The sequence below is a fragment of the Maniola hyperantus genome, chromosome 22 (genome assembly GCF_902806685.2).
Source record: "Maniola hyperantus chromosome 22, iAphHyp1.2, whole genome shotgun sequence".
Lineage (NCBI taxonomy): Eukaryota > Metazoa > Arthropoda > Insecta > Lepidoptera > Nymphalidae > Maniola > Maniola hyperantus.
Genome location: NC_048557.2, coordinates 10,489,108 through 10,516,648, shown reverse-complemented (window position 1 = coordinate 10,516,648; position 27,541 = coordinate 10,489,108). Strand labels below are relative to the sequence as shown.

At 36.1% G+C, this 27,541-nt stretch overlaps 1 protein-coding gene across 2 annotated transcripts in view; it reads right to left on the bottom strand.

Annotated features, from left to right (window-relative positions):
• Window positions 1-27,541, bottom strand: part of LOC117992983 (venom acid phosphatase Acph-1-like) — a 520,874-nt gene that overhangs the window by 5,509 nt on the left and 487,824 nt on the right. The window contains exons 2-7 of one of the 2 annotated variants that reach the window (XM_069506265.1): window positions 17,451-17,539; window positions 12,257-12,367; window positions 7,905-8,015; window positions 4,867-5,124; window positions 3,648-3,830; window positions 2,204-2,324 (exon numbers count right to left, since the gene is read on the bottom strand). In XM_069506265.1, the coding sequence (XP_069362366.1) occupies window positions 2,204-2,324; window positions 3,648-3,830; window positions 4,867-5,124; window positions 7,905-8,015; window positions 12,257-12,361 (778 nt within the window). In that variant the 5' untranslated portion in view covers window positions 12,362-12,367; window positions 17,451-17,539. Of the gene's footprint in view, window positions 1-2,203; window positions 2,325-3,647; window positions 3,831-4,866; window positions 5,125-7,904; window positions 8,016-12,256; window positions 12,368-17,450; window positions 17,594-27,541 lie in introns of those variants that run through there. The other variant, XM_034980725.2, reaches the window with a different exon arrangement.

Below are 27,541 nucleotides of genomic sequence, written 5' to 3'. Positions count from 1 at the left end.
ATGATACTAGTTCAACAGAAAGTACCCCATAGGTTCTGAATCCCTTAACGGGTCTTGACTGAAACGACATACAGATGGGTAGACAGATAGACAGACAAAAAATTTATTTCTCTTAAAAGGTGCAAGCGACGCGGTGAGCGTGATTTTTTAAAATAATAGTGCTCAAGGGGTGCATTTGGGGTATATTTGATTTGGTTGCAGTCCCTTCCCTACATTATCCAACCCCATTAGAGGTGGAACAGCTAAAGAAGTGATCTTATAAGGGTTCCTTTTTCCTTTTGAGGCACGGAACTCTAAAAACATGATAAGATAGATTAATCAGTCAATCACGTCTTTTTATATGTAAAGATAGATAGATATAGTGTGCGGCTAGCCTAAGAATCTGAATAATAATTACAATTTACAATAATATGAAATTCTATTCCATAGTTTAATTCCGCACAAAGTTTTAAGAGGGTTTGGAGATCTCTAACAGGAAATTAGATTTTATTGTGAAATTAAAATCCTCTCGTTAAAACTTTGAGCATAAATTAATAATAAATCCATTGAATAAGACGCTGATTGATTTGGCGCTGATTCTGTTGTTTTTCGCTAAACTAAATTCAGAGTATCTGCATCCTAAACTGTCAAACTATTGTTAAAATGAAAACCCACTTTTATATACTTTAACATACTTTAATCACGGTTTGCTTATTACCATGGCATTATGGTTTACCAGTAAGTACAACGAACTCTTCATATTCCAAGCGTCCCATAGAGTCTAGAGTCAAAACCATAGACACCCCGCGAATGTCAGAGCGTGTTAGGCCGTGTCCAGACTTCCAACAGTCAACACACTATCAGCAATCGACCTAACACTATGTATGTCCCTTTCATATTATATGAGTAAGAAGAGGATGCTTTAAAATTTAGTTGTGCTCAGAATCAGTACCAATATTATTCTATCCTTGAAATCTTAATCGAATAGTCAGAGTGACAGCTGCAAGATTACCGCTTGTCTGCTGGATGCAATCTTTGTACCAGGGCTTTGAAGTTTTGGGGTACATAGTCTGCCATTTTACTTTTTATCCAAAATAGAGCCACGCATAAAACCTGTATTAATAGCTGGCATCAATACTTAAACAAGTATTCATCATCATCAACCAATAGACGTCCACAGCTGGACATAGGTATCTTGTAGGGACTTCCACAGGGACTTTTGTGGAAGAAACAAGCATTGTATGAGACAAAATCTTCCAGTGTCAAGTTTCCGATATACCTATATTAGTTGATGCCCGCGACTTCGTCCGCGTGGATTTACGTTTTTCAAAATCCCGCGGGAACTCTTTGATTTTCCGGGATAAAAATTAGCCTATGTATTAATCCAGGGTATAATCTATCTCCATTCCAAATTTCAGCCAAATCTGTCCAGTAGTTTTTGCGTGATTAAGTAACAAACATCTAAACATCCAAACATCCAAATTCCAAACATCCACATTTTCACATTTATAATATTAGTAGGATTAGTAGGATAGTAGGATTATAATATTAGTAGGATAGTAGGATAGTAGGATGAGCTACTAGCTGATGCCTAGTCTACTTTATAATATTAAGTACTTAGTATGGATGTTTAGTTTAGTTTAATATTCTTTATTGTACACCAAAAAGAAAAGACACAAAAAGAAACATGTAAAAGAAGAACATACAATCAGCGGCCTTATCGCTGTGAAGCGATCTCTACCAGGCAACTAGGTTGAAGAGGATTTAAGGGCTAGTGAAAACTGGGTTTAAGGGATGTTCATGAAAACCGATGGACGTTGGGGTCCCAAGGTGCTGGAATGGCGACCTCGCACCGGAAGGCGCAGCGTTGGAAGACCACTAGGTGGATGGACGCCATCAGACGATTCGCAGGGAGCCGGTGGATTCAGGCGACGCAAGACTGTGGCGTGTGGACTGTGGAAGTCCCTACAAGAGACCTAGGTCTCTTCTATGTCCAGCAGTGGACGTCTTTAAAAAAAAAATATTAGCCATGTTAAATGACTAATATTCCCCTTTCCTCTCCAACTAAGCGTCAGGCTTGTGCTAGGAGTACGTACGACAATAGTGCAACAGGCGGGGTTTGAACCGTCGCGTCGACCTTTCGGTTTTTAGTCCACTCCTTTACCCGTTGAGCTATTGAGGCTCATCGGTTGTTGTTGATGATGATGATGGGTGTTGTACCAACCTCCGCCGATTTTCTTCATCTCGTCATAACGGAAGTACAGCCTGTACGACAGTCCGGCAGCTTCTCCCAGTTTAGGCAATAGCGGTTTTGCCCATTGTGGAACGTCTAGACCAAGGCTGACCTGGAATAAATATCTCTATATGTAAAAAACCAGCCAAGTGCGAGTCAGGCTCGCGCAACGAGGGTTCCGTACTCAATCGTATTTTTTCGACATTTTGCACGATAATTCAAAAACTATGATGCTTAAAAATAAATAAAAATCTGTTGTAGAATGTACAGATGAAGACCTTTCTTATGATACCCCACTTGATAGGTATAGTTATCTTACTTCAAAATTGAAAACACTAATTATTAGTTCATGACCACAATTTAATTTTTTGTGTGATGTAACCACAAATTCACGGTTTCCAGATTTTTCCGCGAATGTCACCTATAAGACCTACCTACCTGCCAAATTTCATGATTCTAGGTCAACGGGAAGTACCCTGTAGGTTTCTTAACAGACAGAAATATAAATAGACACGTATATAATGATGTTAAGCAGAGTTATAAAACAATTGCCCTCGAGATAAGAGAGGCGTTTTATATGCTAATTGGTTTTGAGTCCCAGTTTGATGACAATTTGGATTAGTTCAACGGCTATTTATGTGAACTTTATCACATTGACTTCGTGTTTTTGTTTATCTTTTTTGTCATACCTACGCAAACGGCAAGAATAAACTATCTCTGACATACCTACCTATCTAGAGTCTATCGGATGAACTGACGGGATAGTTGGACGAGGGTTTCCTAGGAAAGCGATGTGATGTAGTGAAAATACGATGGCATGGTTTCCTTTGATTGATTTTTGAATTGAATTTGAAGAGCGATTTTTGACAACGTATCGTATATTATTGCAAACTCTCTTTTTAGTGAAAAACCGGCCAAGTGCGAGTCAGGCTCGCGCAACGAGGGTTCCTACTACAGACGTATTTTTTCGACATTTTGCACGATAATTCAAAAACTATGATGCATAAAAATAAATAAAAATCCGTTTTAGAATGCACAGGTGAATCCCTTTCATATAATACCCCACTTGATAGTTATCTTACTTCGAAAATTGAGAATACTAATTATTAGTTTATAACTACAATTTAATTTTTTTTTATGTGATGTACCTAACCACAAATTCACGGTTTTTAGATTTTTCCCCTAATGTCAGCTATAAGACCTACCTACCTGCCAATTTTCATGATTCTAGGTCAACGGGAAGTGCCCTGTAGGTTTCTTGACAGGCCGACATACAGATAGACAAACAACAAAGTGATCCTATAAGGGTTCCATTTTTCCTTTTGAGGTACGAAACCCTAATTATCCGAAGTAGACAAGCTTCAGTGATATTTGTGACAACACTCGACTTTAGGGATTACGCCAGGATCAATAAATCTACTCCAATAATGCTTACCTGACTCTTGAACAAGTCGAAGAGCACTTGGTACAAAAGGGGGTTTTCAGTGAAATTCCTCCCAGTTTCCTTCTTCAGGATTATCGCCAGGTCCTTGAACTGAGCGAACTCTTGATGAGAAGCTTCCTCCTTGGCCCTCTGCAGCAGCTCTTTGAAATACTTGCAGTTGGAGTGGAAACGTAACTGAAAATATACAGTGCTGGTCAAAGTTGGGTAGATACTAAACATATAAAAAAAAATGGAAAGTTTCAGAGGACACCCGACAAAAGGAAGCTACCTATGTTTTTTTTTAATTTACAGACTAACGCTTGGCTGCAATCAAACCTGTCGGCAGTGATCATGCTGCCCAAGGTAGAGGGCGCTTGCCTAGATGACGTCTGTTTGCTCTTGATTTGTAGGTATTTATATTAAAAGCTGAGAGTAAACATGAAGCTGGAGTACATTCCATATCTTAGCGGTTCGAATTTGAAACGAGGATGTGAATCGCTTTAACGTTATGGCAGTCAAAATTGTAAACAAACTACCTTTGCAAATAAGAGAACTTGTAAATATAAATAAAATAGAAAGCCTTAAAAAGAAGTTATTCGAATATTTAATTAAAAATATTTTTTATAGTGTTGACGAATATCTAAGACGACATTTTTTCCTTTAGGTTGTATTGATGGTTACCTTTTGACATATTTTGTATTAAATACTATCTTGTTTTTTATTCTTTTGTGACTAAGTATTTAATTTGGCTAATTTTATCAAAACTATGTACACGTTGTTAGGTATATATCATAACATATTGCATGCTAATAGGCAGAATTTGGCTGTACCTTTTTGTTTTTTGTAACATCTCCACTGTTTACTCAGATTCGCAATAAAGAAATTTGTATTTGTATTTGTATTTGAAATCGCTTTGGACGTGTCCACCACTCCGTGGCATTGGCATGGTTTGATAAATACACTGAAGTATGGAAACCATACCCACCACGGCGGACACAAATGAAATTAACAGTATTATATTCAAATCACTGACATAGGCTATTGTGGTGTTTGGACTTATACGTCCCGCAAATTATTAATGCGCGTGGCCGCCATTTTAGTGACGTCAGCACTACACAGAAGTTTCGAGCTGATGGTATATTTTTATTTCGGGTCCAAATGCCCGATTATACTTTTCTACAACTACTAAATCCTCGTCTACTTTAGTACTTGACGTTCATAGTATACTTACATAGTCTTCCGACAAAGGTACAGCAGTATAAGGTACGGGCTGCCAGACCTTGCCCAGACCTTCATCCCACTGCTGGGGAATTTCCGGAGGGTACACCGCAGCCATGGCCATTAGCGCAGTCATCTTGGTCCTCTCCTTATCCGTGCTCCTTACTGCTATCTCGTCTTGGAGGTAAATGCTGGAAAGGAGCTTCAACCCTGCATCTCCGTATCGCTGTTTGATGAATTTACCAATTTGGTAGGCTGTGAGTTTGCCGGACTGTGAAAATATATAAACAATTGTCGACATCACAGGAGACCGAAGAGCTGGCAGCTACCTCGGACAAAGAATTAGCCTAGCTATACAAAGGGGGAACGCTGCCAGTTTCTTCGGAACCTTGCCCAAAGGGACTCCTTTTAATAATATATTTTAGTTATAATATTATATTTTTTAAGGTTTTAGTTTTAGTTTAAATTATTAATTAATTAACTTTTAATTTGTATCTTTTAAAAACATGAAATTATTATAATCTTAATATAGTATATAATATATAAACAATTTAATTTAAATTCCACAAACAATTTTAGACTTGCCTTTACAGAAGTTTAAAAAATCTATTAAAAGTGTGTTCTTAAAAAAAGCATATTATACAGTAGAAGACTATGTAAATGATAAGAGAGCTTGGATTTGACTCGCTCCAGCAATGCACGGGGCTGCAATTGCTTGTACAGTATGGTATAATAATATTGTAAATTGATCTCTTGAAAAGAGCAACCGCCGAATTTCTTGCTGGTTCTTCTCGGCATTCCGAACCAGTGGAAAATTAAACTAGTTGACGATTCAAAACCACATGTAAAAGTTTATCTGAATAAAAATCTATTCTATTCTATTTAGTCGTCTGGGCAAAGGCTTCTTCATAGGAGGGATAAGACAAACTTTTGCAATGAGCGTTCCAAATTTTGACTAAGGTTCCGGGTTATTAAACAGGCAAATTGAGAGCGTAGCGAGCGTGAAATTTTTTGAATTTTGGGAAATTTTAGAACCAATGGATATAATATTTAAAAAAAATACTTCACTTCATGGTTACACGTCATAATCACAATTTTTTTTTGCGAGACGTGCAAGTTTTCTTAGGGCGTTTGTGCACTTATCCGTATTCGGCCCGTATCCGTGATTCTTCGAAGTGGCCGTCATACAAATACATACATTCGATTCGTATTTTTTTTCGCGGATCCGTTAAATCACGGATAAGTGCACAAACGCCCTTACGATGATTTCATTTCATGATATATATATTGTAAGTAGGATCAATTTGGGAACGATTGGTTGCTAGGAAACGCATTGGGGGTGCAGGGCGCAGACGAATTTATAAACGGCATAATTACTTTCATTGATCGCTAGATATCATCATCATCATTAACTAATCGCCGGCTCACTACTGAGCACGGGCCTCCTCTCAGAAAACAAATTTTAAAAGTTTATTTGTTTAAAAATCTTTATAATTTTAATATCCCGAGATTTTACGCAGATTTCTTCTCAAGATCTTGTCCTTCCTGAAAAAGGAACTTTATAAGTTTGCTCTACAACCCAATTTTTGTTGTCTAATATTTGAATAGGGCCTGTGCTTTGTTTAAGGTCACAAATATTATATAAAAGCCCGTCCTTTTAAAAATTTTCTTCTATGTAAAGAAAAATCTCTAGCCACCTTGAAATTTCGTGATCAGATCTAATAGTTCATTATTAGAAAGGTTAATAAAAATCGGTCAAGTGCGAGTCATCCCTTAAATAATAACATTATTAAACTTATAATGAAGAACGATAAATAAAAAATTATTATTACCTTTATCCAAGATAAAAACAGGTTTTAGTACCTAGTAACTTTGTTTTTTTGTTCCTCTCATAGGAACAGGTTGTCCTAATGTTGTCCCAATTAATTTGGGATTGACATTTGAGGTTTTATAGCGCTCTTAATAGCTATAAGAGGTCGCAATGACCTTTTGTTATTTTGACCTTAATGTTTTGTGTTGACATTTAAGTTCATTTTTCTGTTTTGTTTTATTAAGTATATCTACCTATTAATTTCATCAAAATACGAAAAAAAAAACGATGAAAAAAGAGTGTCTTAAAAAGCGGTTATGACTACTATTTTTTTTTTAAATTATTTGTGTTTTGTCCTTGAAAAAGTTTTTGTGTAAATAGGTACCTACACTAAAAGTAAAACATGACGTAAAAATAATAGTTTATGTTTCTTCCTTTTCTTTTTAGGGTTCCGTACCTCAAAAGGAAAAACGGAACCCTTATAGGAACACTTTGTTATCTGTCTGTCTGTCTGTCTATCGGTCTGTCAAGAAACCTACAGGGTACTTCCCGTTGACCTAGGATCATGAAATTTGGCAGGTAGGTAGGTCTTATAGCAGACATTACGGGAAAAATCTGAAAAATCAAATTGTGGTCATGAAATAAAAATTACTATTTTCAATTTTCGAAGTAAGATAACTATATCAAGTTTGGGTATCATATTATGAAAGGCCTTACCTGTGGATTATAAAACAGATTTTTATTTATTTTATCGTGCAAAGTGTCGAAAAAATACGACTGTAGTACGGAACTCTCGTTGCGCGAGCCTGAGTCGCACTGGGCCGGTTTTTTTTAGGTTAGTTATTTGCGCAACTTATGTCCACGTAATTGTATAGTTTTATAGTTTTAAGGCTAAAATTTGTACGCCTCACATAGGCATGAAATAGAGTGACATAATTTTTTTTTATTATAAGTGTTAATTTCTCATTGGAGACTGCTTTGGTTTAAGTGTTTTTATATATATACTATCTAGTTATCTAATTGTAACTGTTTGTCTCTACAAAAAAAAAAAAAACAAATTTTACCAACACCTTACATAGGTATACCTATTTCAACAACAAATAGATTTTGATTTTGATTTTCCTTTGATATTAAATGAAAACTTATTTAGACGCGTTAGTTAGCCGCGTTTGTTCGTTTCACCTTTTTGTTGGGTCCCCGTCCCATTCGCTTCGAAAATACATAATTGCAAATTCACTTACATTAGTAAGACCTTCCAAGCCTTCGATGTAAGTAACGTTCAATATTTTCTGTTGCTGGTCTGAAAAGGACAGCTCGTCCGCATCTGGAGACCTCTCGCCGTGTCTGTTTACCTGCAAACAAAATATAAGGTACAGTACACGCAAAGAGAATTCTACTCAGAGCACAAGAGTAGATATCCCTATGCCTAGAGTACGCATATACAAGGTTTTACATAAAAACAAAATCGTAAAATGTTGGCGGGGGACAGGGGAGAATGCTTTGTTGTGATTGGTGGACTTAAAAGTCACGTAATCAAAACAATGTGCGGAATGAGGGTACCGACCGGGCGTGGGCCGACATTTATGCTACGCAAGTGCCTAAGCTTGGCGAGCGGGGGTATTCGGCTATTAGGCGTCTATATAGGTGGGTGGTCTGTGAGTACGCGGCAGAAAGTAATGTACATCGACATTTAGAAGGAGATAGCAGATTTGTAGATTGCCCATGTCATTGAGACCGATAAAACGTCATATAGATATGAGTGACAGAGACAACGCTCTACAAAGCCGAAATGTCATTCTAATGGCCGATGTACATTACTTTCTGCCGCGCACTGTATCTAGTTACCTATATAACAGACCTATAGAAGTTACTAGCCACCCACCCCAGCTTCGCACGGGTAGCTTATTACAATTTTCACCGGGATCTCTATTTAAAAAAATGTAGCCTATGTCACTCAGGAAAAATGTAGGTTTCTACTGGTGAAAGAATTCTCAAAATCGGTTCAGTAGTTCCAGAGATTACTACAAACAAGCTTAAAACTTTACCTTTTTATAATATTACTAGCTGATCCCCGCGGCTTCGCCCGCGTAGATTTAGGTTTTTAAAGATCCCGTATAGCCTATGTCACTCAGGAATAATGTAGCTTTCTACTGGTGAAAGAATTTTTAAAATCGGTTCAGTAGTTCTAAAGATTACCCCCTACAAACAAACTTAACGACATTACCTCTTTATATAATATAATACAACGGGCCGTGCAGCAGAAATCGTAATATTTTAATTTCGCCATAACTTCAAAACCAAACGTCCAATTTTAATCATTCAAAGACCAAATATTATCTCCATAAACTGTTCTTAGTGATGAAATCATTTATTTTGATAAGGATTAATAGCATGAGTAAAATAAACGCGTTTAAATGTAGTCCAAAAAAAATTCAAGATTTTTAAATAAAAAAATGGTTGCTGTGCCTCACTCGACATAGATGGGTATAGTGTGTCGCGGACTTTTTGTAGATCTTATAAATATCTACAATTAATTAGAACATTTTATGGTTCTATCTTTTATAGTTTAGGCAGCGTACGCAAAATAAGTAACTTTTCTGGTTGATTTTTTACACCTTGTGTCCGAAAAACCCAAATATCTTACGGAACCCTATTTTTTTCCAAAATAAAATATAGCCTATGTTACTCGTGGATAATGTAGCTTTCGAATGGTGAAAGAATTTTTAAAATCGGTCCAGTAGTTTTTGAGCCTATTCAGTACAAACAAACAAACAAACAAACAAACAAACAAAGTTTTCCTCTTTATAATATTAGTGTAGATAATACAACGGGCCGTGCAGCAGAAATCGTAATATTTTAATTTCGCCATAACTTCAAAACCAAACGTCCAATTTTAATCATTCAAAGACCAAATATTATCTCCATAAACTGTTCTTAGTGATGAAATCATTTATTTTGATAAGGATTAATAGCATGAGTAAAATAAACGCGTTTAAATGTAGTCCAAAAAAAATTCAAGATTTTTAAATAAAAAAATGGTTGCTGTGCCTCACTCGACATAGATGGGTATAGTGTGTCGCGGACTTTTTTGTAGATATTTATAAGATCTACAATTAATTAGAACATTTTATGGTTCTATCTTTTATAGTTTAGGCAGCGTACGCAAAATAAGTAACTTTTCTGGTTGATTTTTTACACCTTGTGTCCGAAAAACCCAAATATCTTACGGAACCCTATTTTTTTCCAAAATAAAATATAGCCTATGTTACTCGTGGATAATGTAGCTTTCGAATGGTGAAAGAATTTTAAAATCGGTCCAGTAGTTTTTGAGCCTATTCAGTACAAACAAACAAACAAACAAACAAACAAACAAACAAACAAAGTTTTCCTCTTTATAATATTAGTGTAGACAACGGGCCGTGCAGCAGAAATCGTAATATTTTAATTTCGCCATAACTTCAAAACCAAACGTCCAATTTTAATCATTCAAAGACCAAATATTATCTCCATAAACTGTTCTTAGTGATGAAATCATTTATTTTGATAAGGATTAATAGCATGAGTAAAATAAACGCGTTTAAATGTAGTCCAAAAAAATTCAAGATTTTTAAATAAAAAATGGTTGCTGTGCCTCACTCGACATAGATGGGTATAGTGTGTCGCGGACTTTTTTGTAGATATTTATAAGATCTACAATTAATTAGAACATTTTATGGTTCTATCTTTTATAGTTTAGGCAGCGTACGCAAAATAAGTAACTTTTCTGGTTGATTTTTTACACCTTGTGTTCGAAAAACCCAAATATCTTACGGAACCCTATTTTTTTCCAAAATAAAATATAGCCTATGTTACTCGTGGATAATGTAGCTTTCGAATGGTGAAAGAATTTTTAAAATCGTTCCAGTAGTTTTTGAGCCTATTCAGTACAAACAAACAAACAAACAAACAAACAAACAAACAAACAAACAAACAAACAAACAAACAAAGTTTTCCTCTTTATAATATTAGTGTAGATAATGTAGCTTTCGAATGGTGAAAGAATTTTTAAAATCGTTCCAGTAGTTTTTGAGCCTATTCAGTACAAACAAACAAACAAACAAACAAACAAACAAACAAACAAAGTTTTCTTCTTTATAATATTAGTGTAGACAACGGGCCGTGCAGCAGAAATCGTAATATTTTAATTTCGCCATAACTTCAAAACCAAACGTCCAATTTTAATCATTCAAAGACCAAATATTATCTCCATAAACTGTTCTTAGTGATGAAATCATTTATTTTGATAAGGATTAATAGCATGAGTAAAATAAACGCGTTTAAATGTAGTCCAAAAAAAATTCAAGATTTTTAAATAAAAAAATGGTTGCTGTGCCTCACTCGACATAGATGGGTATAGTGTGTCGCGGACTTTTTTGTAGATATTTATAAGATCTACAATTAATTAGAACATTTTATGGTTCTATCTTTTATAGTTTAGGCAGCGTACGCAAAATAAGTAACTTTTCTGGTTGATTTTTTACACCTTGTGTCCGAAAAACCCAAATATCTTACGGAACCCTATTTTTTTTCCAAAATAAAATATAGCCTATGTTACTCGTGGATAATGTAGCTTTCGAATGGTGAAAGAATTTTTAAAATCGGTCCAGTAGTTTTTGAGCCTATTCAGTACAAACAAACAAACAAACAAACAAACAAACAAACAAAGTTTTCCTCTTTATAATATTAGTGTAGACAACGGGCCGTGCAGCAGAAATCGTAATATTTTAATTTCGCCATAACTTCAAAACCAAACGTCCAATTTTAATCATTCAAAGACCAAATATTATCTCCATAAACTGTTCTTAGTGATGAAATCATTTATTTTGATAAGGATTAATAGCATGAGTAAAATAAACGCGTTTAAATGTAGTCCAAAAAAAATTCAAGATTTTTAAATAAAAAAATGGTTGCTGTGCCTCACTCGACATAGATGGGTATAGTGTGTCGCGGACTTTTTTGTAGATATTTATAAGATCTACAATTAATTAGAACATTTTATGGTTCTATCTTTTATAGTTTAGGCAGCGTACGCAAAATAAGTAACTTTTCTGGTTGATTTTTTACACCTTGTGTCCGAAAAACCCAAATATCTTACGGAACCCTATTTTTTTCCAAAATAAAATATAGCCTATGTTACTCGTGGATAATGTAGCTTTCGAATGGTGAAAGAATTTTTAAAATCGGTCCAGTAGTTTTTGAGCCTATTCAGTACAAACAAACAAACAAACAAACAAACAAACAAACAAACAAACAAACAAACAAACAAAGTTTTCCTCTTTATAATATTAGTGTAGAAGTACTAGATGATGCCCGCGACTTCATCCGCTTGGAATTAGATTGTTTAAAATCTCGTGGGAACTCTATGATTTTCCGGGATAAAAAGTATTCTGTCCTTCCCCGGGATGTAAGTTGTACCAAATTTCATAAAAATCGGTTGAACTATTGGGCCGTGATAAGCTAGCATACAGGCAGACAGACAGACAGACAGGCAGACAGAACGTTTAAAAATAATATTAGTATGGAAGTTTAGATAGAGATTAGGATAGGGACTTACCACGAAAGCAAGGACCACTTCTCTATCACGAAAGTGGTCATCCTTGATGAAGTGTCCACTCAACAGATGGCACTGCAGCGCCACCAACACGACGGACCAGAGCATGGTTCACTGTGGCCAAAACATTTTTTCATATTACCGAAGTTGTATATCCAACTCAGTTGGGCAGCATTCAGGAAGCTTCTAGATGTCTTCTTGTCCAAAATTCCTCAGAGCTTGAAGACCAAAGTTTTCGACCAGTGCGTGTTGCCAGTGATGACATATGGATCCGAGACATGGTCGCTAACTATGGGCCTCATAAGAAAGCTTAGTCACTCAGCGGACGATGGAGAGAGCTATGCTTGGAGTTTCTCTACGTGGTTAAATCAGGAATGAGGAGATCCGTAGGAGAACTAGAGTAACTGGCATAGCTCAACTTACTGTATACTGTTTAATCCCTCGATTCCTCTTTATCTTAAAGAACGTTTTGAGTACCGATGTGATACACACTCTTTTTCTCTTCGTTCTCAAAATAATCTACGCCTGAAAATTCCTACACACTCCTCTTCTTATTATGCTAAATCATTTACTGTTACCGCTATACTGCTATGGAATTCTCTCCCCTTGGATATCAAACAGTCTCAATCACTATCTATTTTTAAAACTAAATTGAAGCTATTTTATTTATCCTCCATTTGATGTGTTTATTTATTTTTACTTTTTATTCCACTTATCTGTCGTCTATTCCTCTCTTATTTATTTACTGTATTTTCATTTATATATATATATACGTATATTAATTGTATTTACTTTATTTAATTAGTACACCTCTTCCGCTTTCTTTAATTTTTATAATATCCTCTACCCTAAGGTTGCCTGGAAGAGATCGCTATTTTAGCGATAAGGCCGCCTATTGTACATGCTGTATTTGTTATATGTCTATTGTTTTTGTTTTGGTGTACAATAAAGCATATTTTACTTTACTTTACTCAACGGGTTGCGAAGCTGAAGTGGCAATGGGCAGGGCACATAGTTCGTAAAACCGATAGACGTTGGGGTCCTAAAGGTGCTGGTATGGCGACCTCGCACCGGAAGACGCAGCGTTGGAAGACCCCCCCACTAGGTGGACGGACGACATCAAATGAGTCGCAGGGAGCCGCTGGATTCAGGCGGCGCAAGACCGTGGCGTGTGGAAGTCCCTACAAGAAACCTATGTCCAGCAGTGGACGTCTATCGGTTGATGATGATAAAGTTGTATATTGTTTATTATGGAGAAGTCTGTGAGTAGGTACCACAAACCACCACCTATAGATGCTTAACAGCTGGACACCTCGATCGGCAAGCTTAGGCAGTTCCGTTCGCTCGTTCATAATGGCCCAACTATAGTAGCTACAGTACGACAAGGCTCTTTTGGCACTTGAATGACATTGACAGAGGGGGCGTAGTTGTAGAAATAAATCATAATAGACATAAGTATATGGAATGGTTCTAATATTTACAGAAATTTTTTTCTGTAAATATGGATACACTTCACAGGATGAAAGAAATGGTTCTACCATTTCTTTCATCCTGTGAAGTGTCACGCTGTTGAAATTTTCTGTTATAAACAGAAAATTTCAATAGCGTGACACTTCACAAGATGGCGGCGTTAGTTCCGATTTTCACCACGCGCTAAAAGAGTTCAAAGCTACAATTATTACGTCTAAACATACAGATTACAGATAATATACCTATTAGAATCCCGTTCGCCTCACGTGCATCGAATTATATCATTGACCCGGCTGTATCGTTATTGATTGAACTTTGATCGCTGTTATCTACGAGAATTGTTTTTGCTAAAATTATTATTATTGCTAACTATCAGATGTAGGTGACATAAGTATGACCGTTTTATCTTTGAATGTTGAATAGAATAACAATAGTTGTAACTAGAAGTAGGCATCAGAAGTGCGCTCGTAGTTAATAAAAACTTAGATAACATAATCTAAATTTTTAAAAGGAAATGGTGACTGATTGACTGACTGACTGTTCTATCAACGCACAGCTTAAACTACTGAACGGATCGGGCCTAAATTTGGCATGCAGATAGCTATCCACTAACAAAGCATTTTTGAAAATTCAACCTCTAAGGGGGTGAAATTGGGGTTTGAAATTTCAGTAGTAGTCCACGCGGACGCGAGCGTAAGCTAGTATTATCTACCTAAATATATAAAAGGAAAGCTGACTGTCTGACTGACTGATTGACTGGTGACACCGATTGGACTGTGACGACGCACACCCCAAACTACTGGTCGGATCGGGCTGAAATTTGGCATGCAGATTGCAGATAGCTATGACACTATAATATTATGACGTAGGCATCCGCTAAGAAAGGATTTTATAAAATTCAGCCACTAACGGCGATTACGCACTGCGCTCCCGTCATCCGAATTCTATCCGTCATCCGTGAGAATACCAGCGATTATCTACGACATAGGTATGTCATTATCTACCATACAAAACAAAAAGGAACGTATTTTCACGGACTCGGATCGGATGAGTGCGTAACGGCCCGTAAGGGGGTGAAATTAGGGTTTGCAATTTGTGTAGTACACGCGGACGAAGTCGCGGGCATAAGCTAGTATTTAGATAGATATTTAAATATTACTATTGTAATTTTTTTTTACAAAAAAAATAAAAACCGACTTCGATACACAAGCACTAAAAATTGAAAAATAATTTAATTTATTACCGAATATATTATGTATACAAGAGTTAATATAGGTCCATAATAATACTTTTTGTGCCGGCGGTGCCAATTAGCTTTAGCTGCGCGAATCGTCTAGACTTCATATTTTTATGAGACTCCACAATGGCACCTCATTGGCACCGACCCCAAAAAATATTATTATGGAACTATATTAACTCTTGTATACATAATATATTCGGTAATAAATTAAATTATTTTTCAATTTTTAGTGTTTGTGTATCGAAGTCGGTTTTTTTTTTGTAAAAGTTTTTTATTTCACAATTTTTAGTGGTCCCATGGAATTATGACTGGTTAAAAATCTACTGTTTACTAAGCTATTACACTGATCGCGAGCAATTTACTCTTATCCGTTGAGGAGTTCCAGTATCTATCTTCGAAGATGTTCATCAGATCTTCACCAAATTTAAATGGGACCAACTTTGAAGTATAACCTTTCAAACAAAAAAAGAATTTTCAAAATCGGTCCAGGCGTCTTCGAGTAATCGGGGAACATACATAAAAAAAAAAAAAAGATTCCGACGAATTGAGAACCTCCTCCTTTTTTTGAAGTCGGTTAAAAATGGTTTCGTGTATTGAGATACCAACTGTGTCAATACCTGTAACCTTTTAGGTATACCGCGTGTAGGAAACTGATAGCCGAGAACGAGGTCAGTGCTAAGAGTGTTGGTGCTACCTTCACGAAATGCCGGTATTCGCATAGGTATCGAGTTATTATTCTGCACTTTGTACATGAGGATCGTGGTATTAAGTTACTATCTATTCATACTTCCATTAAATTCCATCCATTAAAAAACCTAATTCAACAGCTAGTATACTTATAATATTACTAGGCGATGCCCGCGACTTCGTCCGTGTGGATTTAGGTTTTCAATATCCTGTGGGAACTCTTTGATTTTCCGAGATAAAAAGTAGCCTATGTCACTCTCCAGGTCTTTATCTATACTCATGCAAAAAATCACGTCAATCTGTTGCACCGTTGCGACGTGATTGAAGGACAAACCAACAAACCAACAAATAAACACACTTTCGCATTTATAATAAGGGTAGGTACTGATAAATAATGCGAAAGTGTGTTTTTTGTATGTGTGTCTTTCCAGTTTTCCACGGCCTAACAGTTTAACCCATTTTGATGAAATTTGGTACAGAGTTAGTTTAAAAAAGAAAAGAGCTCCGGAAAATCTAAGAGTGGATGGCCCATCCGATCGTCCAATTTGGTACAGTTGCCACATGCAACTTCTTATCCTGGAAAATCAAAGAGTTCCCACGGGATTTTTAACACGCGTATGGCATCATCTAGTTAGTAAATAAATGTTGCCTGTTTGTCTTTCTTTCTTTCTTTCTTGCTGGATAGACATAATCACGACGAAATATTGTGTTGTATTGTAACACAAGGAAATTAAAATCGACGAGCTGTCGGAAAATACAGACTGAAACTAGTTTCCGTAATCATAATCGACCCTGACTCTGAAGATAATTTGTTAAGAGCTGCGCCAGATCAGACGAGATAACGCGAATGTAAAGCCTTCGTCAAACAAATCTTTGTGGATAGTCAAATCTTATGGAAAGGAACTGTATGCTCTACTATAACTGTAAGGACTTAGCTTAGACTTAAGACATAGTTAAAACGAGACTGAGCTATATCTCTCACATAAATCTGTCTCGTTTTGACTCAATCTTTAGTCTGAGCAAAGTTAAAGTGCGCTCTATAGATCTCAGCCTTAGTGTGGATTGTTCGCTCGTGGTTTTTCGTTTTATCTGAACTTAATGACTTGTCATATACTGGTTAGGTACTATTAATTAGTAACTTAATCGTTCTTTGAGTGCGGCTCAATTAACTTGTATTGAGATTTTATAATATGAATAGCTGATGCTTGCAACTTCGGTACTTCGGTACCTTTAGGTTTTGGAATCTCGTGGGAACTTTTTGGTTTTCCGGGACTAAAAGTAGATGATCCAGTAGTAGATGTCCTTCCTCAGGATGCAAGCTATCTGTGTGCCATCAAAAAGTTGAGTCGTGAAAAGCAAACAGATAAACAAAACTTTAATTTTTTTCAGTTTTTAGTCGGTAGGAGTCCGACATAACCACGGCCGGTGGTATCCATGATGGATTTTCCTCACGAGAAAAAAAATAAGGCGACTGCGTGCACATACACACGGCGACTTCCATATAAATTCCATATAATTACTAACACCAACATGATCCTTGTTGGTCGAAATAAAAACATTTTATTTTATTTTTTATTTTATTTATAAAATAAGTTCATACCTAAATGCATACCCTGGCTTGAACTCCTGTGCACGCCACTGGTGGCGATCTGTCCTAATACCTACCTCTACTTTTTACAGACAACCTTTACCTCCGCAATTATCATAGTATAAAAAAATATCAATGACAATAAAGTAATTATATTTAAGTATAGATCGGTAGATTAATCTTAACCATAACAAAAGATTAGATATACTCACGATTATTATAATGACACACTTTAAAATATAAACAAAATTATACGGAACTAGATAGGTGTATAAAGATAACAAAAAAAAAACAACAAAAACTTATCAAAAGAAAAAAACTAAAAAATTAAAACCGTGTCGACGAAGCGCGATCCGCGCTGTGACTGTTGTATTGCGCAGGCGCAGGCGACTTTTATGTAAAATCGTAATAACTGTCAAAACTCCTTTTTTTGCTCGATTTTCAGGCAACAAAGTATTTAGAAGCCTTATTAAGGTTCCTTCATCGACGTCTTTAAGTAGGTACCTACCTACTCGCCGACTTATTGACCCTCTGATTTTTGACGACCTCCCTGGCGCAGTGGTAAGCGGTGTGGTCTTATTAGTGGGAGGTCCCGGGTTCGATTCCTGGCAGGCATTTGGAATTTTATAATTTCTAAATTTCTGGTCTGGTCTGGTGGGAGGCTTCGGCCGTGGCTAGTTACCACCCTACCGGCAAAGCCGTGCCGCCAAGCGATTAAGCGTTTCGGTACGATGCCGTGTAGAACCAAAAGGGCCTGAGTTTATTAAAAACTACCATACCCCTTCCAGGTTAGCCCGCTTCCATCTTAGACTCCATCGTCACTTACCACCAGGTGAGATTGCAATCAAGGGCTAACTTGTATCTGAATAAAAAAACAAAAAAAACCGTCATTATTAGGGTTCCGTAGTCAAGAGGGATGTGTGGCCTAGTTGTAACAACGCATATCAATCGATTGTGATTGTTAAGTAACGTTGACTCGAGTCAGTAACTGGATGGGTGACCGACTTTTGAGGTACAAATTTGGGCTTTTCGTTCTCTCCGTGCCTCAGAGAGCACGTTAAGCCGTCGGTCCCGGTTATTATCACTAACATCCTGTATGCGGAAGGATCTGGGAACCCACCGAATTATTATCCCAAGGGAACCCCTGCCATTATATAATTAATGATAATGGAAAGGAGTCGCAACTCTCAGCAATGCGGATTCCAAATATATAAAACGAAAAGATGACTGACTGACTGACTGACTGACTGACCTACCTTACCTGCTTACCTTACTCATTTACTTCATTTGTTCGTGAAAGATAATTTTCTGAATTTTCCCAGATTTGCACAAATATGAAGTAAATGAGTAGTTTAGACCAAAGTTTTTATGGATAAACATGTAGATGCATAAAATATGTTATGCCCGCAAAACTCATTACCATAAACCTTCGATGTATGATTAGTCTACTATTTTCGAAAAACTACCTAAAAGTTGTGTGGCTGGATAATAGGTGCCTATCAGGTACGCACGGTTTTATTGTTAGTTTGCGGTAAATATGTCCTATGCGATGTGCGTGCGCGTTTTTGTTCTAAGCAACATTTTAAGTAGGTACCTTTTAAGTCAGTTGAGGAAAAAAGATAATTTATTTATTTGTTATTGTGTTCCACGCGAATGGAATAAAAACTACCTAATATCTTCTATAATATAAACATGAATCACTAAATGTGTTGCTCATGGCAAATCTCGAGAACCGCTGAACCGATTTCGCTAATTCTTTTTTAATAATATTCCTTGAAGTACGAGGATGGTTCTTACTGAGAGAAAAATTTAAAAAATTTGAATCGACTGTTAGGCGGAACGAAGTCGCCAGCTAGTAGCTAATAAAATAGGTATCCTTACAGTACCCTCGCAATATATTTACAATAATATAATTTTTCAATCAATCAATCAATCAGCCTGTTTGCGTCCACTGCTGGACACAGGCCTTCCCAAGAGCACGCCACCACACACGATCCTCCGCCTTCCTCATCCACCCACTTCCCGCTATCTTCTTAAGGTCGTCAGTCCAGCGGGTTGGAGGTCGTCCCACACTGCGCTTGCTGATACGCGAATATAATTTTTGTAAGACAAAATTTCTTAGTTACAAGAAAATCGGTGATCTACACAAATCTAACTAGAAACCGTAATAAGCTTGCAGCTCCTACCTTCCACCTCATGAAAGTCCAAAATTCATTTGTGGGAATGGGTAGGTAGGTATAACCTTTTATAATAAAATCCGGCAAACTATTTTGGACTTGCTTTTTCACAAGTTTATAAAATCTATTAAAAGTATGCTCCTGAAAAAAGCATATTACACAATTATTAAAGATTATCTAAATGATAAAAGAGCGTGGATTTGACCTGCAGCTCGTTCCAGCAACGCATAGGACTGTCAATACTTTTTTTTATACATGGCATAATATGTATAGATGATAAGAGCAACCGCCGAGTTTCTTACTGGTTCTTCTCGGTAGGAAAGGCATTTCGAACCAGTGGTAGATCAGCTGACGATATAAAAATACTTGTGAAAGTTTAATTGAATAAAAATATTTTTTACGTTATTTTATTGATTTATTTTTATTACCAATTGATTAATTATATTTTTCAGTATTTATTATAGAACCTGTCCTTATATTTTTATTCTTTAAATATGCTAATACATATTTTATTATGCTATAATAGTATCTACATAGCATAATATTCAAGAGGAGGATACTAGAGGACTAGATGATGTCCTTAAATTTGTCCGCGGGGATTAAAGTAATTAAAAATCCCGTGGAAACTCATTGCTTTTCCGGTGTAAAAAGTATCCTATTTCACACTATCCCAGAATGACAACATAGTCTACCACGCTGGCCAAGTTTAGTGGCAGACTTCAGACACCTTTGAGAACATTATGGACAACTCTCAGGTATGCAGGTTTCATCACTGTTTTTTTCTTCACCGTTAAAGCAAATGATATTTAATCATCGATGTATTTAATTGTTACAGAACTCCGAGAAGTTGAAGTGCGTGCCTGGGATCGAACCCCAGGCACGCACAGTAAGAGAGGAAGAGCCCTTTTCCACGCGGGTGAAGTCGCGAGAAAAAATCGTATAGCAATAATAATAAAGGATTTTATACTGAATTCTAATAATACAATAATTTACATACTTAATTATGTTTTTCAAGCTTTTCTTTTTTGTATGGAACTTGTCCAATTACCTAATTCTTGAAATGTTAATTTGTTAGGTATGGCCATAGAAATATTATTACTATGGGAATGGCACTTAGTAACCTAATAAGCGATGGGAGGCAAGTGGTCAGAATGCGTAATCTTTGTAGGGTTCCGTACCTCAAAAGGAAAACGGAACCCTTATAGGATCACTTCGTTGTCTGTCTGTTTGTCACGAAACCTAGAGTGCACTTCCCGTTGACCTAGAATCAAGAAATTGAGCAGGTAGATAGGCACACGCAAGGGGAAAAAACTGAAAACCATGAATTTTTGGTTAGGTACATCACGATGTATCACGATCACGATTCTCATATGAACAAATTAGTATTTTCAACTTTCAAACTAAGATTACTATACCAAGTCGGGTAGGTATATGAAATGGCTTTACCTGTATATTCTAAAACAGTTTTTTTTTGTTTTCATGCTAAATAGTTTTTGATTTAACGTACACAATATCGAAAAAAATATGATTGTGGTACGGATCCCTCGGTGTGCGAGTCTGACTCGCACTTGGCCGGTTCTTTTTAAGAAAAGTAACCCTAGCGCGCTTATTAGCACTTTTCATTCAAAACTAGTTGGGTTCACATTTGAATAAGTACTAATTAACTAATCAAACTTTTTGCTTTTTTTTTTGTATTTCGGCCTTTAAATTTTATCGAAATTGGTTGAGTAGTTTTCATAAAACAACGAACGATTTTACATGAATTTTCATTGAAATCTGTTTTATTTTTCGCTGTAAGTAATATTGAGCTTTCATGATTTTATCTCGGAAGCAATTTTCATTTTTATTGTAGTTGTAAAATATTATAGGACAGAGGAACATTTTGTTCGTAGTTTTATTAATTTAATAAGTTGATTGTTTATTGGAAAAAATACCAACAGATGGAAAATAAAAACCTGTTTCAGAAATTGGGAACAGACATTTTATTTCATTGTAACTTGTTTGAATAAGAATTTATAGTAATTAATTTTTAGGTATAATTTATGTATAGCTGATATCATTATTTGTAAATAAATAATATTTCGCAATGCAAGAGAAACGTAAATGAACTGTTATACTTTCTTAATGAAAGTATTCTAAGTACTTTATTTTTTAACTAGCTTGTGCTCGCGACTTCGTCCGCGTGGCCTTCAAAAATTTCAACACCTTATTTTACTCCCTCAGATTGCCTTCAGGGGTTGAATTTCCAAAAATCCCTTCTTAGCGGATGCCTACGTCATAAAAGGTATCCGCATGCCAAATTTCAGCCCAATCCGTCCAGTAGTTTTAGCTATACGATAGATAGATCAGTCAGTCAGTCAGTCAGTCATCTTTTCCTTTTATATATTTAGATTTGGAGAGAAATCTCTTACAGTAAAAAGAAAAGTCCTGACTCTTTCTGATGCAGCAACGCCAAGCAAACTTTTGGATCTAGAAAGCATCTAAAAAGCTGAAACAACAACCTTTTTTACGGATTTTACAAATCGGTAAAAAAGGTTTGTTTATTCATTGGTTTGTTTCAAAGTCATGAAATAGGTTCGCGTTTCAGTGTGCCTGCTCCATTCTCTAACCAATTTTCATACAAGTTCTATAATATTTCCACAGATGGCACTGCTATTAGTTGCCTGATTTAATAATGGCATTTAATAATAATTTATGTAAATGAATTACTAGAATATTACAGATAGCTTATTAGAATTTTTTTTGTTGAATGATTGTTTTGCTTTTTTATTAGGTTTTCACTATTTTTATTAGCGCCCTCTGGCAGTATTAGTGCTAACTAAGAGGTTTAGTAGGTAGGTTATCTTTCTATATAAATTTTCTCAAAATGCAGATTTTTGCATGACGAAGGCTAGACGGCCCTAGTATCAAAAAACTTACCAGTGTTTTTTAATTATCAGGCTTTCAATCTGTATTCAAATGATTATTATAAAAAACAACTAATAGGTAATCTAAATATATAAAAGGAAAAGGTGACTGACTGACTGACTGACTGACTGACTGACTGACTGACTGATCTATCAACGCACAGCTCAAACTACTGGACGGATCGGGCTGAAATTTGGCATGCAGATAGCTATCATGACGTAGGCATCCGCTAAGAAAGGTTTTTTGAAAATTCAATCCTTAAGGGGGTGAAATAGGGGTCTGAAATTTGTGTAGTCCACGCGGACGAAGTCGCGAGCATAAGCTAGTAGGTAATAATTTAGATTAGGTAGGTACCTACCTACCTAGAAGAGTAGGTATACCTACACCTATGAACTCCTAGGTTTCATGACGGCGATACCTATTACCTAAGTACATATACTCTTGTTAGTTGAATCGTATGCGGCATCACCTGGGAACTCATCGCATTATTATTCTTAGAAAACCCCTACCCATTATGTATTAATGGGAAGGCGTCATGACTCTCACCAATGAGTACTAATACTACGCAGAGAAAATGCATTTTCAATTCCGTTTTCAAAATGTTTATGACATCATCCGTACTAACAGTTTCGCCTGTGACGACAAATAGGGTAAATGTATTAGTATATGGGCACTTTGGTATTTTAAAAAAATCCGCATTTTTGTACAAAATCTTATTACATAGGTAATCTATGCTAATATTATAAGTGCGAAAATTTGTATCTGTGTGACGGACTTTGACGAAATTTTGATCAGAGATAGCTTGAATTCCGGGGAAGGACAAAAGTTACTTTTGGTCCCGGAAAATCTAAGAGATCCCACGGGATTAAAAAAAAGCCTCATTCATCATCATCTAGGAGAAACTGCCTGACTGACACTGCCAACTCACTGGGTCTAGAACCTAAAGCCTCACTAAGAGAGGGTTTTTAGAAATTTTAATTATTAAGTACCTTGAGAAATTTCCACGAGAACGAAGTTGCGAGAAAAACCTAATAATAAGAACTATAAGGAAAATAACACAGGAAGGCACTGCAAAAAGTTTAGCAGAAACAAAAATAGAATTAACCCACATACCCAGTTCTATTACTGTTGTAAAAAGTAATTTGGAACATACCATAACAGAAACAAAAACCGTTCTAAGGGGGGAAAGTAATCAAAGTTTGGCGGTGAGTTGGTGATTTTTCGCAACAATTCGACGGTTCAAGTAAGCGAATAGTGTATCTCCCTCGGCCTCGAATAGGCTTGCAGTTTTTACACCCCACGATTTTAGGTTATTCTTAAAAATAGTTTTGATTTTTTGCTCGCAATAGCAATCGCGCTCTAATTTGAATACAGTGCGACAAGGCACTCTTGGCACTTGAATGACAGTGACAGGGGGGCGCTGTTGGAGAACAAAGGCTTAGAATATTCAAACAAGAACAAAGGGGACACTTGACGGCAATGTTAGTTCCATTTTTCGCCACGCGCCAAGATAGCCTTGTTGCACTGTAACTTATTTTGCCATTAGTTTTTTCAGATCAAATCTTTTGCTAACCTCTGCGCGTAATTTAAATTCAAAAAGACTATAAAGCCTGTAGCACTCGGTGATAATTTAGCTATCTTTCAGTGAGAGTTTATAGGATCGAATCATTAGTTGAAGAGTCCAAAATATCCAAACTTATAAACTTTAGCCATTTATAATATTATAAGTATGATAAGTATACCTAGATAATTCTAGATGATGCCCGCAACTTTACCCACGTGGATTTAGGGGTTTTCAAAAATTATACATATGTCAACTCTTTGATTTTGGTCGAAAGTACGTCCTTGATTCAATATCCTATCGCAATCGTATCGTGCATGTAGAAAAACAATTTAAATCACGATGAGATTATACAAGTTTCAATTGAAGAAGTATTCAATTTGCAATTTAATTTCAAAGTTTCATGAAGTTTTTTTTGTTTTTTAGAGAATATTAGCCATGTTTATCGTGACTAATATTCCCCTTTCCCTTTCAACTAAGCGTAAGGCTTGTGCTAGGAGTAGGTATGACAATAGTGCAACGGGTGGGGTTTGAACCGCCGATTTTTCGGATTTCAGTCCGCTTCTTTAACCGTTGATCTATTGAGGCTATAATAATTGAGTTTTAAAAACAATTTTAATCCATACTAATATTATAAATGCGAAAGTGTGTCTGTCTGTCTGTCTGCTAGCTTTTCACGGCCCAACGATTTTACCGATTTTGATGAAATTTGGTACAAAGGTAGCTTACATCCCGGGGAAGGACATAGGCTACTTTTTATCCCGGAAAATCAAAGAGTTCCCACGGGGTTTTTTATATAAATCAACGCGAACGAAGTCGTGGGCATCCTCTAGTTGTTTATAATAAAGATAGGATATGTATAAGAATCGACTTTAAATACTTAGTTTAATAATGATGTTATGTAGACAGCTTTAAATTGATAAGCTTCTCTTACGTGAAATAACTCAGGCGTTAGATAAAATAGATACCTGAAGATATATTTTCCTTCAATATACATTCATTACCTTGCCTTGATCCCGTTATGTTGTAGTGACGAAAAAATCAAATAACGAAAACATCGATAAACTCAAACTCAAATTTTTTTTTTTTTTTTTTTAAAGAATATTAGCCATGTTATATGACTAATATTCCCCTTTCCTCTCCAACTAAGCGTCTGGCTTGTGCTAGGAGTAGGTACGACAATAGTGCAACGGGCGGGGTTTGAACCGTCGACCTTTCGGTTTTCAGTCCACTCCTATACCGGTTGAGCTATTGAAGCTCTTAATTAATTCTTAATTTATTCAGAATATGTAAAATTGTACGCTTCCTGATTGTCAAAATTTTTATTTGTAAGATGATAATATGGTGGTGATAATTAATACGTACTTAAAACTAAAGCTACGAGGGTTCCAAACGCGCCCAGGTCTGAAAATAGCCCACAGCAAACTCAGCCGGGTATTCTTTTTATTATTACCACTTTACAAAATCACTAAAACTTATTAGAACTAACACAAAGCTGTGAAGCAACTCATTCCCAAGCTCTCTTATCATTCAAATATTAATCATTCAGATAACGTCAGTCGATAATACCTACGTTATATAATAATGCAATGTACCCTTACTATGCAGTACCCTTATTATAATTGTAAAAGTATGTTTGTTTGTTGGTTTGATGGTTTGTTAGTTTGTCCTTCAATCACGTCACAACGGAGCAACGGATGGACGTGATTTTTTGCATGGGTATAGTCAAAAAGCTGGAGAGTGACATAGGCTACTTTTTATTTCGGAAAATCAAAGAGTTTCCACGGGATTTTTGAAAACCTAAATCCACGCGTACGAAGTAACGGGCATCAGCTAGTAATTGAATAAGAGGATAAAATAATGCTGTTTTAATTTAGTTTTGAAGATAATGGCACTGACTGAGTCATTAAAAGAGTGAAAAGTAATTGGATTATCGATATAGCTGTCACATCTCTATCGCATTACCCAAGCAATCTCCCTATTAACAGGCATGCACCGGTGCAGAATCTATTAAACCTCCGGGAGTCGACGTTCCAGAATTAATATCGATTATCGCGCAACACTAGGCTATTATCCGACAAACGCGGCTAATTAAGTGTTGATAGTTTTCAGTAATTTTCACGAAAGTCTGGACTAGATTTACCACTATGATCAACCCATAGCTGGATCACTACAGAGCACGAGTCTCCTTTCAGTATGAAAGGGGTGTGACCGTAGTCCACCACGCTGGCCCAGTCCGCATTAGCAGACTTCACACACCTTTAAGAATACTATGGAGATCTCTCAGGCATGCAGGTTTTGTCACAATGTTTTCCTTCACCGTTAAAGGTCTGGATTAGATTTTAAAAAAATCTTTTTAACAGCATTTCGTTCCAATCTAATCTACTTAAATGTATATTAATAGAAACTGTGATAGCCTAGTGGTTAAGACGTCCGCCTTCTAATCGGTGGTCGGGGGTTCGATCCCGGGCACGCATCAGTTGCAGATCGTCTCCCGACAGTTCTTGCTGATCTTCATCGCTGGAACCGTCACCGTAATTCAGGCAAGCGGAACTAATAGTGTCCTGTCCCACGACTGATGCCCTTGTCTTAGCGTCAAAAAGCGGTTTCCACGCTGAGGGTAGAATCCATCCATTGTCACGATTGAAATTCGGGTGGCGACTAATTTCGATCGCTTCTCGTATCTTCCGCGGTACTAGAAACTTTTCCTGGGACAATACGGAAACCTTGTCGAAACGTATGTAGTTTGAGTTTGGTTAGTTAATATTGAAATGAGGACCATACCTACGTTTGTGTGAAGGAAGCCTCTTAAATAATTCTCTTATGATGTAGACTAGAAAATATGTATTTCCAGAAAATCCACTCGAGTGAAGCCAGGGCGTGTCAGCTAGAATAATAGAATAATAATTATCTTCATTTGTTATCATACATTTATTTAAACAATTATTTACTAAACAGTTTAATCGGTTTGCAATTAACCAAATTTACGTAGGTGATTATTGAACATTCAATATACTCATTGTCACTTTTCAGTTATATTGTTTTAAACGTTTATTTTACTACCGCGTAATCAAAATTATTATCTATGGGTCTATCAATATATTATGTGCATACTGTATAGTAAATAACACGAAGTAGAAAATGTAAATAACCTTTTAATTTCGATGTTATTCTAATTTTGCATATTATCTCAATTGTTTACAAAATATGCCTACTTTATACATGTACTACATACCTACCGCAGTGTTTGAAAGAGATAACATTATTATCGTTATTTTCATAAATAAAATTAGAAAGTATTTAATTTCGTTATCTGCATTCCAACGTCTCCGCGAAGAATTTGTGTCATAGTTCACCACGTTGTTGTTGAAGTGCGGATTGACAAAATACAGCGTTTTCTCCAGTCATTTCCTTTACATGTTAATGCCAGTAATATTTAAGTAATTGCTCAAAACACTCACAAATGTGATTTTGTTCTATTATTAGTATTTTTTAATTATTTTTATTTTTTTATTTTTTTGATAAATGAAATTTGACGTTATAAAATTGTAATTATTATTATGTATTTTGCTCGTCATTTTTTTAATGTATTAATTTAATTTATTTTAATTTTGTTCATTGACTATTAATATTTTTAAAAATTCTCACTCAAAAAATA